Source organism: Plecotus auritus (genome assembly GCF_963455305.1).
Source record: "Plecotus auritus genome assembly, chromosome: X".
Classification (NCBI taxonomy): domain Eukaryota; kingdom Metazoa; phylum Chordata; class Mammalia; order Chiroptera; family Vespertilionidae; genus Plecotus; species Plecotus auritus.
In genome coordinates this window covers 59,610,804-59,623,973 of record NC_137784.1, presented here as the reverse complement: position 1 = coordinate 59,623,973, position 13,170 = coordinate 59,610,804, and the positions used below count along the sequence as shown (strand labels likewise).

General features: G+C 40.8%; 1 protein-coding gene across 2 annotated transcripts in view; it reads right to left on the bottom strand.

The window, feature by feature from the left end:
* Positions 1–1,379: 1,379 nt before the first annotated feature.
* Positions 1,380–13,170, bottom strand: part of PBDC1 (polysaccharide biosynthesis domain containing 1) — a 116,873-nt gene continuing 105,082 nt past the window's right edge. For both annotated transcript variants that reach the window (XM_080653743.1, XM_080653744.1), the window contains one exon: positions 1,380–1,830. In XM_080653743.1, the coding sequence (XP_080509869.1) occupies positions 1,622–1,830 (209 nt within the window). In that variant the 3' untranslated portion in view covers positions 1,380–1,621. The remainder of the gene's footprint in view (positions 1,831–13,170) is intronic.

Genomic DNA, 13,170 nt, shown 5'->3' with positions numbered 1-13,170 from the left:
GGGCCAGCCTTGGGCAGCTGGGGGGGCTGAGGGGACTGGGGGACTCTGGAGGCAGGTGTGTAGAGTCGCTCAGCCCGCCTGGGGGCGGGCCTGGCCTTGCCACTCACCTGCCACCCTGGCAGGGCTAAGGGGACTGGGCACCGCCATCTTATGGCTGTGGGTGCCACCATCTTTGAAGGTGTGGCAGTAAATTAGCATATTCCCAACTTATTTGCTGTGGGTGCCACCATCTTTGAGGGCGTGGCAGTCAATTAGTATATTACTTCTTTATTGGCTGTGGGCACCACCATCTTTGAGGGCAGGGCAGTCAATTAGCATATTCCCTCCTTATTGGCTGTTGGTGCCGCCATCTTTGCAAAGGTGTGAGGGTCAATTAGCATATTTCCTTTTTATTATATAGGATAGATAGTATTAGAAGTACTAGCAACAACAATAACACAAGAAAAGTAAATAAAAATCACCCATATTAGAAAGGAAGAAGTAATACTGTCACTATTTGCAGATGACATGATACTATATATAGAAAACCCTAAAGACTCCACCAAATTTAATACAATTAATAAATTTAGTAAAGTTAAGATTTATATATGGAAATCTGATGTTTCTGTATACTAATAAAGAACAGAAAAAAATGAGAAATTAAGAAAGCAATCCGTCCAACTGGTGTGGCTCAGTGGTTGAGTTTCAACCCAGGAACCAAGAGGTCACCAGTTCGATTCAGGTCAGGACATATGCCTGGGTTGTGGGCTTGATCCCCAGTAGGGGGAGTGCAGGAGGCAGCCAATCAATGATTCTCTCTCATCATTGATGTTTCTATCTCTCTCTCCCCTCCACTCTGAAATCAATAAAAATATATTTTTAAATAAACAATCCCATTTACAATGTATCAAATAGCATAAAATACCTAGGAATGAATTAAACCAAGAAAGTGAAAGACCAGTACTCTACAAAGTATAGGATATTAAATAAAAAACATCAAGAGGACATAAGTAAATGGAAGAATATATCATGCTCATTGATTTGAAAGATAGATATCACTAAAATGTTGATACTACCCTAAGTAATCCACAGACTCAATGCAATCCCTATCAAAATATCAATGGCATTTTTCTCAGAACTAGAACAAAAAAATCTTTTTTTTCCTTTCAAATGATAAAATATTTTTATTTTTTATATTTTTTAATTTCTTTATTGATTAAGGTATCACATATTTGTGATCATCCCCCCATTCCCCTCCCGAACCCTTCCCCATGCACGCCCCCATTGTCCGTGACCATTGGTTAGGCTTATATGCATGCATACAAGTCCTTTAGTTGATTTCTCCCCCTTCCCCCCACCCTCCCCTACCTTCCCTGAGGTTTGACAGTCTGATCGATGTTTCCCTGTCTCCGGGTCTGTTTTTGTTCATCAGTTTATGTTGTTCATTATTTCCCCTAGATGAGTGAGATCATGTGATACTAGAAATACACTTATAAGAACCGAAAATGGGACAAGCAATAATGGTTATGCTGAGAGGCAAATGAATCAGTCTGTAATGAGTTTCTTTCTGGGCCAACAGTTCTTTTGAGTCCCAATTTCAATGTCAAACAGTTCCTTATATGTACATGTCAGCGATGATATTTCAGTTCTGGATGGTGGACAAATGGTGGTAATGCAGGTCCGACACTCTCTGGTTTGGTCCTGGGCAACCTGCCGTGATGCACAGCTGCTGACTGCTAGTATGGCAAGGCTTCGTCAGTGTCTTCCATCTCTGGACTGTTTCTCTTCTGTCCTCATGGCTGGAGCAATTCCTCTCTGTTGCAGGAATCCACATGGTCTTGGAGTTGTCTTCTGAAAATATACAAACATATTCTCAACCAAAAGTTAATAAAGGAATCTTTTCTATAAATTTGACTTGGGATCCTTTTTCATTTTTTTGCCCAAACAATTTTCCTTTGGCTTGTTTTGACACCATGTGTGTTTTTCATGGGTGTCTTGCTGTTAGCATTACAAATGAAAGTTAATTTTCTAAAGTAAAAATTTTCTAGATGTAATTTACTTACAGAATATTTTTCCTTACATGATATTCTTCTACTATCCCCCCTTTTTGGATTTAAATATTAGGAGACTTTTGGAAATTTTATAATGTAGTCTTGATAGCTTTTAAATTTTAATTTTTTGCACTAAAATATAACTGCTTTAGGTTCATTACATGTTATGAAATTTAACCATGAGATTAACTACCAATAAAAATTTTAGTTAACACTTTAGGAACAACTTTTTGTCCAGTACCATTAATTTTTTTAGAATATTCGCTTATTTCAATTAGCCAATTTAAACTACTCTGAGAACTTGACTACTATTTTACTGTCAAATTTAATACTCTATCAACAATCTTATTTTACCCTGTAAATATTAGTGGAAAGGATTATTTGCCTTCTTGAGTAGGTCCTGAGCATTCCTGGTGCTAGGCTGGATTTAGATATCAAAAATCCACTTCCCCACACCATGGGTACAAGACAACTCAAAGAAGTCTTGTTGCAGCGAGAGGGCAGCTGCTGTCGGCCAAGTCTCTGTCTGTTGCCTGGGTCCCGATTTGAGCTGGGCATGGGAAGCGAAGCAGCCATGGGGGCAGGAGACCTCCCTCAGACGGGGTGAGGGTTCAGGGCCCTGCAAAGTTGCGGGGGGTGAGGGTGTGTCCCACCTCTGTTGACTCCCAAGTTCTCTCCTGATGGCCCCTCTGCGACTGTGCCTATCTTAGGTTGTTCCTTCCCTGAGGAATCTTACCCATCTCTGGCTAACCAGCCATCCTCCGGGGCCAAGCAGGGTGATGTGAGGTTCAGTTCTGTCTCCTTGGTGGCCTATGCCCCCGTAGCCTCCACGCCCAGCACCTGCCTTGGGATCCCCTCGCCTGCTGGCAGGGCCCCCAGCACTGATCACATATCTTGGGGAACCCAGGTTTCTTCTCTGGGGAGGGCCCAGCTCACCCCACTGGGCGAGAGACAGATCCATGGTACCAGCCACCACGAGGCTTCAACCTCAGGATGAACAGAAAGCTCAGGCAACAGCTGTGGGCAATTGGATTGTGAAAAGAGGGTCCCTCTTGGCCAAAGGGGCAAGAGGGGCCAATATAGAATGCTCAGGTGCCTTCCCAGGGGGCCCTCTACACAGTGGAAGGGATTAAATCCTTTCGTGTCCTTTTTATTTATTTTTTTTTTAATATATATTTTATTGATTTTTTACAGAGAGGAAGAGAGAGGGATAGAAAGTTAGAAACATCGATGAGAGAGAGACATCGATCAGCTGCCTTCTGCACGCCCCCTACTGGGGATGTGCCCGCAACCCAGGTACATGCCCTTGACTGGAATCGAACCTGGGACCCTTTAGTCCGCAGGCCGACGCTCTATCCACTGAGCCAAACCAGTTAGGGCTCGTGTCCTTTTTAAATTGCTGCCAGACATTCAAAGAATTAGTTTGTAAGTTTGTTTGGGATAATTGTACATTATGCTGTTGTAATTCTAAAATATCAAGAGATGTGTTACCTTTGTCTCCAAGCACCAAAAAGATGATTTTTTTTTATTGATTCCCAAGGATGCGAGGTACTATTATAGGTAATGGGGGTAACACAAATCTGGGAAAAATTATAATGAGATTGTAAAATAATATCATGTAAGGATATTCTTTGCTCCAGGCCATGGCAATTCCATTTCAAACTGGCTGTCAATTTCTTTTTGTATAGACAAGGTCTTAGTTACATTTTCTGCACCTCTCCCAGGAGCAAGTAGTGATAGCCCCTTCCACTGTCCACGCAAGCCAGAAACCTCTCTTTAATTTTACACACAAAGGAGCAGTGGTTTGATTTTGTGTCATACAAAAGGGAAGTTGGGTGGCGACCCCTGTGTAATTATACTTCCTTGCCCCACCCATGGTCCTCCTGGATGACCAAGGTGTTTGGTATTATTGGTGACTACATTAGGTGGGGGATCAGCCCACGTAAGGTCTCTTACCCATGAAGAGTCAGGAACGTAAGTCCAAAATACTTCCCCATTTGCCCCAGGTAATATTACTGTACAGCTGATGACTGCTAGCATGGCAGAAAGACGTAGAACAAAAAATCTTAAAATTTATATGAAATTACAAAGACCATGAGTATCAAGGCAATCTTGAAAAAGAAACAAGTTGAAGGTATCATGCTACCTGATATAAAACTGTACTACAAGGTTGTATTAATCAAAGCAGCAATGTATTGACACAAAACAGACACATAGATCAATCCTATATAATAAAAGCCTAATATGCAAATTGACCAAACAGCAAAACAACCAGTCACTATGATGCACACTGACCACCAGGAGGAAGATGCTCAATACAAGAGCTGCCCTCTGGTGGTCAGTGCACTCCCACAGGGGGAGCACCACTCACCAGAAGCCAGGCTCACGGTTGGTGAACGCTGCAGTTGGGCAGTAAGGAGCGAGGTGTCCCAGACTGTGAGAGCCCTGGACTGTGAGAGGATCAGGAATCAGGCCTAAGCCGGCAGGCAGACATCCCTTGAGGGGTCCCAGAATGCAAGAGGGTGCAAGCCAGGCTGAGGGACCACCCCCCAGTGCACGAATCTCATGCACCAGGCTTCTAGTGTAATATGATAGGGAGCCTACAAATAAGTCCATGTTTATACGGTCAATTAATTTATAATAAAGTAGGTGATAATATACAAGGGAGGTATGACAGTCTCTTCAACAAATGGTGTTGAGAAACCAGGACAAATACATGAGAGAAAAAAAAGAAGAAAGAAAGAAAGAAAGAAAGAAAGAAAGAAAGAAAGAAAGAAAGAAAGAAAGGAAGGAAGGAAGGAAGGAAGGAAGGAAGGAAGGAAGGAAGGAAGGAAGGAAGGAAGGAAGGAAAAGAAAAACTAGGCCACTCCCTTACAATCTATACAAATATAAAATCAAAATGAATTAAAGACCAAAATGTAAGATTTAAAACAACAAAAAATCTAACAAGAAAACATAAGTACTAAACTATTTGACATTAGTCTTTTTAGATATGTCCCCTTAAACAAGAAAAATAAAAGCAAAAATAGATAAATGGGACATTATCAAGTTAAAAATCTTCTGCACAGGGAAGGAAAACAACAAGAAAGACAACTTACTAAATGGGAGAATATACTTGCAAATTATATATTTGATAAGGGGTTGATATCTAAAGTATATACGGAATACATACAACTCAATAATAACAAATAAATAATCCAATCAAAAATGGGCAGAGGACCTGAAGAAATAATTCTGCAAAGAAGACATACTGAGAAACCAAGATGGCGGCATAGGTAAACACCTAAACTGCTGCCTCGCACAACAATTTCAAAACTACAACTAAAAGACAGAACGGACACCATCCAGAACCACAGGAAAGCTGGCTGAGTGAAAATTCTACAACTAGAAGGAAAGAGAAAAGCTCACAGAGAATTGGAGGTACAGAAAAGGGGCTTTGTGCGCGCAGAGAGGAAGGGCGGCTGAGAGCCTGGCTGACTTTCTCTGGCGGAAGGGGGAAGGAAGCCTCCGACCGCACTGAACCCCAGTTCTGACTGCACTGAACCCCAGTTCCGGGCGAACCCCTGGGGACCCACGCTCTTGTGGGGGGAGTCTGGACTCTCGGGCGGAGACTCGGGAGCCGGGGAAGGCGGAGGACTGAAAGCGCACGTGCGTGCCAGTGCGCACAAAGGCTGCGGAGGTTGCCACAGGCTTTCCCTAGTGGAAGGGAATCAGAGGCTCCTGACGGCACTGAGCCCCAGTTCTGACTGCAGTGAACCCCAGTTCCAGGCGAGCCCCTGGGGACCCACGCCCTTGTGGGGGGAATCTGGACTCTCAGGCGGAGACTCGAGCTGAGGAAGGCGGAGGACTGAAAGCGCACATGCGCGCAAAGGCAAGGCTGACAGGAAGCCAAGACTGAGACTCCACCCCATCCAAGCTGAGCACAGAGGCTATTGCAATTTGGCAAGTCTAATCCTATAAGGCTGTCTCCAGCACCGAACTTCTCCCAGCATAGACACAGCTGATCCTTACAGCCAACTGGCCCGGAGGTCAATTCTTCCCAGTGATACCAACAACAATAAAGACTTAATTACAACAAGGCTGTACACACAGTCCACAAAGGGGCGCACCAAGAGTGTCCACCTCAGGTTAACTGGGGAAGCAGACCCACTGGGCCATATTGGAAACCTAGCACAAATATCTACCTTACCAACTCAGGGAATCAATGAAAATGCAGGGTCAAAGAATCAGATCACAAACGAAAGAAATGGAGGAAAACAAACGACTGGATATAGAATTCAAAACCACAGTTATAAGACTTTTTAAGAATATCCTAGAAAAGGCCGATAAATATAACAAGACCCTCGAAGATATGAAAAAGGACCAACTAGAAATTAAACATACACTGACTGAAATAAAAAATATTATACAGAGACCCAGAAACAGAATAGAGGAACACAAGAATCAAGTCAAAGAATTGAAATACAAAGAAGCAAAAAACACTCAACCGAAAAAGCAAAAAGCAAAAAAAAAAATCCAAAAAGTTGAAGATAATGTAAGAAGACTCTGGGACAACTTCAAGCGTACCAACATCAGAATTATGGGGGTGCCAGAAGAAGAGAGAGAGCAAGATACTGAAAACCTATTTGAAGAAATAATCACCGAAAACTTCCCCCACCTGGTGAAAGAAATAGACTTACAAGTCCAGGAAGCCCACAGAACCCCAAACAAAAGGAATCCAAAGAGGACCACACCAAGACACATCATAATTAAAATGCCAAGAGCAAAAGACAAAGAGAGAATATTAAAAGCAGCAAGAGAAAAACAGTTAATTACCTACAAGGGAGCACCCATACGACTGTCAGCTGACTTCTCAACAGAAACTATGCAGGCCAGACGGGAGTGGCAAGAAATTTTCAATGTGATGAATAGCAAGAACCTACAACCAAGATTACTCTACCCAGCAAAGCTATCATTCAGAATTGAAGGGCAGATAAAGAGCTTCACAGATAAGAAAAAGCTGAAGGAGTTCATCTCCACCAAACCAGTATTATATGAAATGCTGAAAGATATTCTTAAAGAAGAGGAAGAAGAAAAAAGTAAAGAGAAAAATTATGAACAACAAATACATATCTATCAACAAGTGAATCTAAAAATCAAGTGAATTAAAAACCTGAGGAACAGAATAATCTGGTGAATATAATAGAATCAGGGGCATAGAAAGGGAGTGGACTGATAATTCTCAGGGGGAAAGGGGTATGGGGGGTTCATGAAGAGAATGGACAAAAATCATACACCTATGGATGAGGACAGTGGGGGGGAGGTAAGGGCAGAAGGTGGGGTGTGAAATGGGTGGAGGGGAGCTATGGGGGGAAAAAGGAGAAATAATTGTAATAATCTGAATAAAGATTTATTTAAAAAAAAAAAGAAGACATACTGATTACCAATAGACATATGGAAAAACTGCTTAACATCACTAATCATCAGGGAAATGAAAATCAAAATTACAATGAGATTCCATCTCACACCAGTCAGAGTAGCTATTATCAAAAAGTCAACAAATTACAAGTTTTGGCAAGTATATGAAGAAAAGGGAACCATTATACACTGTTGGAAGTAGTGGAAATTGCTATAGCCACTATAGAAAAGATTACAGAGATTTTCACCAAAAAAATAAACTAAAAATAGATCTACCACGTGATCCAGCAATTCCACTTTTCTGTATTTATAAAGACAACAATAACACTAATTGTAAAAGATATATGCACCGTTATGTTCATTGCAGCATTGTTTAGAATAGCCAAGATATGCAAGCAACCGGGTGTCCACCAATAGATGAATGGATATATAATGAAATATATCTATATCAGTACCTATATCTATTTCTATCTATATCTATATTTATATCTATCTAAACTATATCTATCTGCAATTTAAAAAAATAAAATTATGCTATTTGTGATGACAAGGATAGACCTACAGGACATTATTAGGAGTGAAGTAAGACAGAGAGAAAACCAAATATTGCACGGTTTCACTTATATGTAGAATTTTTTTTTATCAGAAGTTTTTAAATTATTTCTCTTATCATTGAACCAAAAGGAACTTCAAAATACCATGTGCTCATTTTTGGTCTAAGATGACTTCTGGTAAAACAAAACAAAAAAACACTTATAAAAACTGAGAACAAACTAATGGTTGCCAGGAGGATTCTGATGGAGAGATGTGTGAAATAGGTAAAAGGGGATATAGTCAATCATGATGTGATAACATTGCAAGGTGATAGTAGTTACTAGACTTAGCGTGGTGAGAACATCATTATACATATATACGACAAATCACTATATCGTACACTTGAAACTAATAAAACATTGTACTAGTATATCAATGTCAATATAAGAAGCATTTAAACATGTGAAAAAGTTTTGTGAGTTTACTTGAGCCAAACAATTGCCGGGAAGCAAAATCTCAACAGATTGAGATAATGCACCCGAAGAATGGCAGTTTTGCACCTTATTTTATACATTACAATCAAAAGAGGAGACATAAGTGGGTAATATGAAATCCACTGGTGAAAAATTATGGAGACAGGAGAAAGCAAAGAAGAGAAACCTGTGAGATTGGATAAAAAGTAAAATGATAGACAAATACTTCTTTTACATAGGTGGGTGAAGGATAATTAACAGTCAACAATTAACTCCATAACAATGAGGGGATTTGTAGTCTCCACAGAACGGTGCCTGTGCTTTGAGGGGTCCAGGAAAAGGAAAATTACTTTGACATTACAAAGATATGTTATCATAGATGCAAAAAGACAATAGACAGGTTCAGGTAAGGTAAAAATTGACCTTTGTCAGGGAAGATACCAGCCTAGGACATGACTACCCACCATAAGCTGCTATTAGTGAAGAAGTTTTCATTTCAGACCACCCTTTGTGGTTATTTTAGGTCTCTGAGTTTGCAAAGCAGCTACCCACACCTCTCTTGAGCTTGTTGGGTTTAGTATATGACCCCTTTCATCCACATCAACTATACTTTAAATAAATAAATAAGTAAACCATATGCAGATTAGTTTTATTGGTTTTCAGATTAGTTTAAGCTTTTTTTTTCCCCCTTTAAATAGAGGGCAGTAAGAAGCACTTTATTGCACGAATAATTTACTTTCACACTAGGTCATGATCTTAGGCGAATGCTACCAAATTTCAGTGATTATAAGTTCTCTCCAGTATAGGTGGTAGGAACATGAACTATATCAAAATATGAGGGAACTCTATTAATGATTAGATGTCCTGCTTACAAGTGTTTCTTTCATTTCCCTTGAACAGTTTTCTCTCAATCATGTTCAAATTATTATATAGCCAATTACTCTAAAGATGCTTCTGTAGATCTCAGGTTCTCTCTCTCTCTCTCTCTCTCTCTCTCTCTCTCTCTCTCTCTCACACACACACACACACACACACACACACACACACACACTTTCTTTTCTCAGCACCTCCCTTTACTCTGATATTCTCCCATGTTAAATATTTTGCCATTTGTCTTGAGGTATAGCCTCTGAAAAATATCTAAACCAAATTCTGACCTTTGCTTTCTTATCTCAAGAGAATTGCTAAAATCTGTCTTGATTTCTTTTCTCTGTCCTATATCTTGGAAATTTCTAAGGCAATCGTAGAGCTAACCTCATTTGTAATTTCTTTTTACCCCCAGTATCCAGCAGAGAGCTGGTGAAGAGAAAATGTCAGTGACCTTAACTGAATAAAAAATGATCACAGTCATGAGATTTTTTTCCCCCAATGCCACAAAAATTATAGTTGTTATATTATTTTTAGCTTTTTGGTTGTGAAGGAATAAAAATTTTTCAACACTGAAGCTGTTTTGGGGGGATATTAATTTTAAGATGATTATTAAGAAATAAAATACTCAGAAAGAATCTTTGACCCTTCCCCTTTTCCCGCCCAAGAGATTCAGACACAGAAATCTGTTTCAGGATAGAGTTTTTAGGATGTTCCCCTTAGCCTCATTTGAATTAAGTATGGTAAACAAGAGAGATTCAGTCAGGTGCCTGTTAGTTAGATACCCCCTGTGTCCCATTGTTTCTGAGTCATCTAGCAAGGATTTTGCTGCCATGTTGTGTTTTGCATTTTCTCAACTATCTATAAAATGCCCATTTTTCACTTCTGAAATCTAGTAACTCATACACCCCTTTCTCCTCTGTCCAAAAATGTCTTATATGCTCAATGCCTCATTGTCTTTGAAATTTTCATGGATTTATCATGTCTATGTGAATTTTCCATGCACCCATATTAAACATTTATTTTCTCCTGTTAATCTGTCTCTGTTAATTTGGTTAGTAGCTCAACCAGGAGATCTTAGAAGGTGGAAGGAAAAGTATTAATATTTTTAGCCCCCAGAGTTGATTATAACAGGAAGGTGATTTTCATAAAATTTAAGCCCTTATGGACAAATTTTACAAATGTAAGAAAAAACATTAATTTTTAAATTTTAATTCAAACAAGTGTGAAGAAAAATAAATAGCAGCACTTTCTTTTAGTATTCACATGCAATTTTCTCCTTGGAATTCAAGGGGTTATAGAATATTTGCATCACCTTTTAATTGACAAATATTTTAAGCTATGCATGATATTGAAATAAATTTCTAAGACCCAAATGGAACCACTCCTGTCCACATTAGCAAACCAAACTTTTGTGTTTCTGTAAATGCTTTGCTTGACCTGAAAAGTGGTATATCCAGTTAGGCAATCCTAAACCTCCTAGCCAACTTTGGGCTCTGTACTTATGATTATAATATATAATTACACTATGTCTCTATATCACTGCTTCTAGTACTCTATAAACTTGCTCTTACCCAGACATCCACTGGGAAGGGTGCTCCCCTGCTTGTGAGATGCTGTGTTCCCCCATTCTATGGGTTGTTTTCTCTTGAATGAAGGACATCAAACTAGTTACTAAATTGTTTTATTTTGGTTAAAGTTTTAATTTCAGACCATCCTTTGTGGTTACCCTATGTGGTTACTTAGGTAATTTGACAGTTTCAGCAAAGAAAGTGGGATCTGAAAAAAGCTGCAGGCTCCAGAGCAATAAAGGTTTAAGGTAGAGAGTGTATTCCTGTTATCTACCAAAATGTAGTAAGCTGTCCCAGAACTCTATAGTGCTAGCTTGAGAGGGGAATACAACATTTTACATGGTCCTTCCCCACCTCCCCTCAATTAAAACACTTTTAACTTTGGTTTTGTAGTATCCATTGGTTATCTATCATTTTCTCTCCCAGGGACAGCTATTTTCTTCTTTTTTGTGTCATTTTTTGTTATGAAAACTTGACTTGGCCCGCATCAGGATGGAAATCCCATCAATATGGAGGGAGAGAAATGTGGGTTATACTCCCTTTGTGGCTATGGTATCAGGTCTAATGGGAACTGCATAAACCTTTCTTTCTTTTGACTATCTTGTGGAGTGTCTTTGGATTTTTGTGTGATGGGATAAAGGTGTAACTTGGGTGGGGGTGGCTAAAAAGCTGAGTCTGTACCCAGTCAACCAGTATTCTGATGCACATTCTTGATAGTCCATAATTAAGCCCCATTCTTATTGTTAATGCTTGTCCAGCCTTGCAAAACCTGTTTCCCAGAATACTTTCATTTTACAGAGGCCATAAACTATGAACCATACACAACCCCTGGAGGGTGTTAGCAGCACTAGCACCAGCCAGGCTAGGCCTTTGGGTGTAATCTCACTTCCCCCATTCCAACCCATGGGGCTGCAAAGCCCTCCACAGAGCCCAGAAGTTAAGAAACAAAGAACTCAGGGCTATTTAATGTGAGAACACACTAAATTCAATGCTCAGGCTTTGGAGACTGATTCCCCTGAGTCGCCACACTAGTGCTTCTGCAATAAAGGTGTTCTTTCTGAATCCTCTGAGTGCCCAGTTGTTTGTTCTCCTGAGCCACCTGGCAACTTCTCTGCAACATAATCTGGTGCATTGGCCTGGAACTACCAGTTGAGCTGCCCATTTAGGGCTCTGCTGGTAAGGGCCTACAGTCCCCCGCTCATGTCCCAATGGACTCCAAGGAAGACAGAAAAGCCCTTTCCAGAACCAGATGTCTGACCAGTGAGTTTCCCCGGGGAACCAGTCTGAGTTCAGGCCTGTCTTTCAGGACAGAAGAGGTGACTGATCACTGCCTAGGCATAATATTTGCCTCAGTTCAGGGACTTTCCATGGGTAGAAGTCAAAACTCAGACTGACTGGTGTGTGAATGTGAGTGTGAGAGCCTGCGTGGAGAAAAAGTTACCTTGTGTTTGTTCTGTGTCTCCATCCACTGGGAGGGATTACATGGTTTAACTGCAAATATGGGAAGTAGTTCCTCCAAACCCACTGTCTTAGAATGTATGTTATAGAATTTTAAGAAAGGTTTTACTGGGGACTATGGGGTGAAGTTAGTTTCCTGGAAGTTAAGAAAAATGTGTGAAATAGACTGGCCATCTTTTGGAGTAGGATAGACAGTGGAGGGCACATTGGATGTCCCCACACTCAGGAATGTTTACAGAGTTATAATAGGAGACCCACGTCATCCTGTCCAGTTCTCCTATATTGATCAGTGGCTGGCAATAGCTCAGCTCAAGCCACCTTGGATCTCGCTCTACGTGTGTAAGAAGGGACAGAGTAAGGTTTCAGTGGCAGGAGAAAAGAGACAGACAGGAGAAGAAAAGCAGGCCCCTCAGAAGGAGAATAAGCCTTCTATTCTGCAGGAACCCCCCCACCAAGGAAGCCCCACCAGTTTTACCACCACCATATGTGCCTCAAGCGGCACCCAGTGCTCTTTTACCAAGTCAGTGAAGCTTAGATACACCACCTCCTTCCATCTCTCTCCAATCAGACTCTCCAGAGCCAGTTGGACAGCGCTTGTGCTCAGCTGATCAGGGACCCAGGCCACCCCCATCTTTCCAGATGCCCCTCCGGGAGACTCGGGGTCCCCAGGTGCTCGGAGAAGATGGGACTCTACAAAAGAGAGGATCGGTCTTTTACTACCAGCCTTTTACCATGACTAATCTCCTGAACTGGAAATATCACCCTCCTGCTTATTCTGAAAAACCTCAGGCCATGGTTGACCTCCTAGAGTCAATTTTCCAGACCCATAAGCCCACCTGG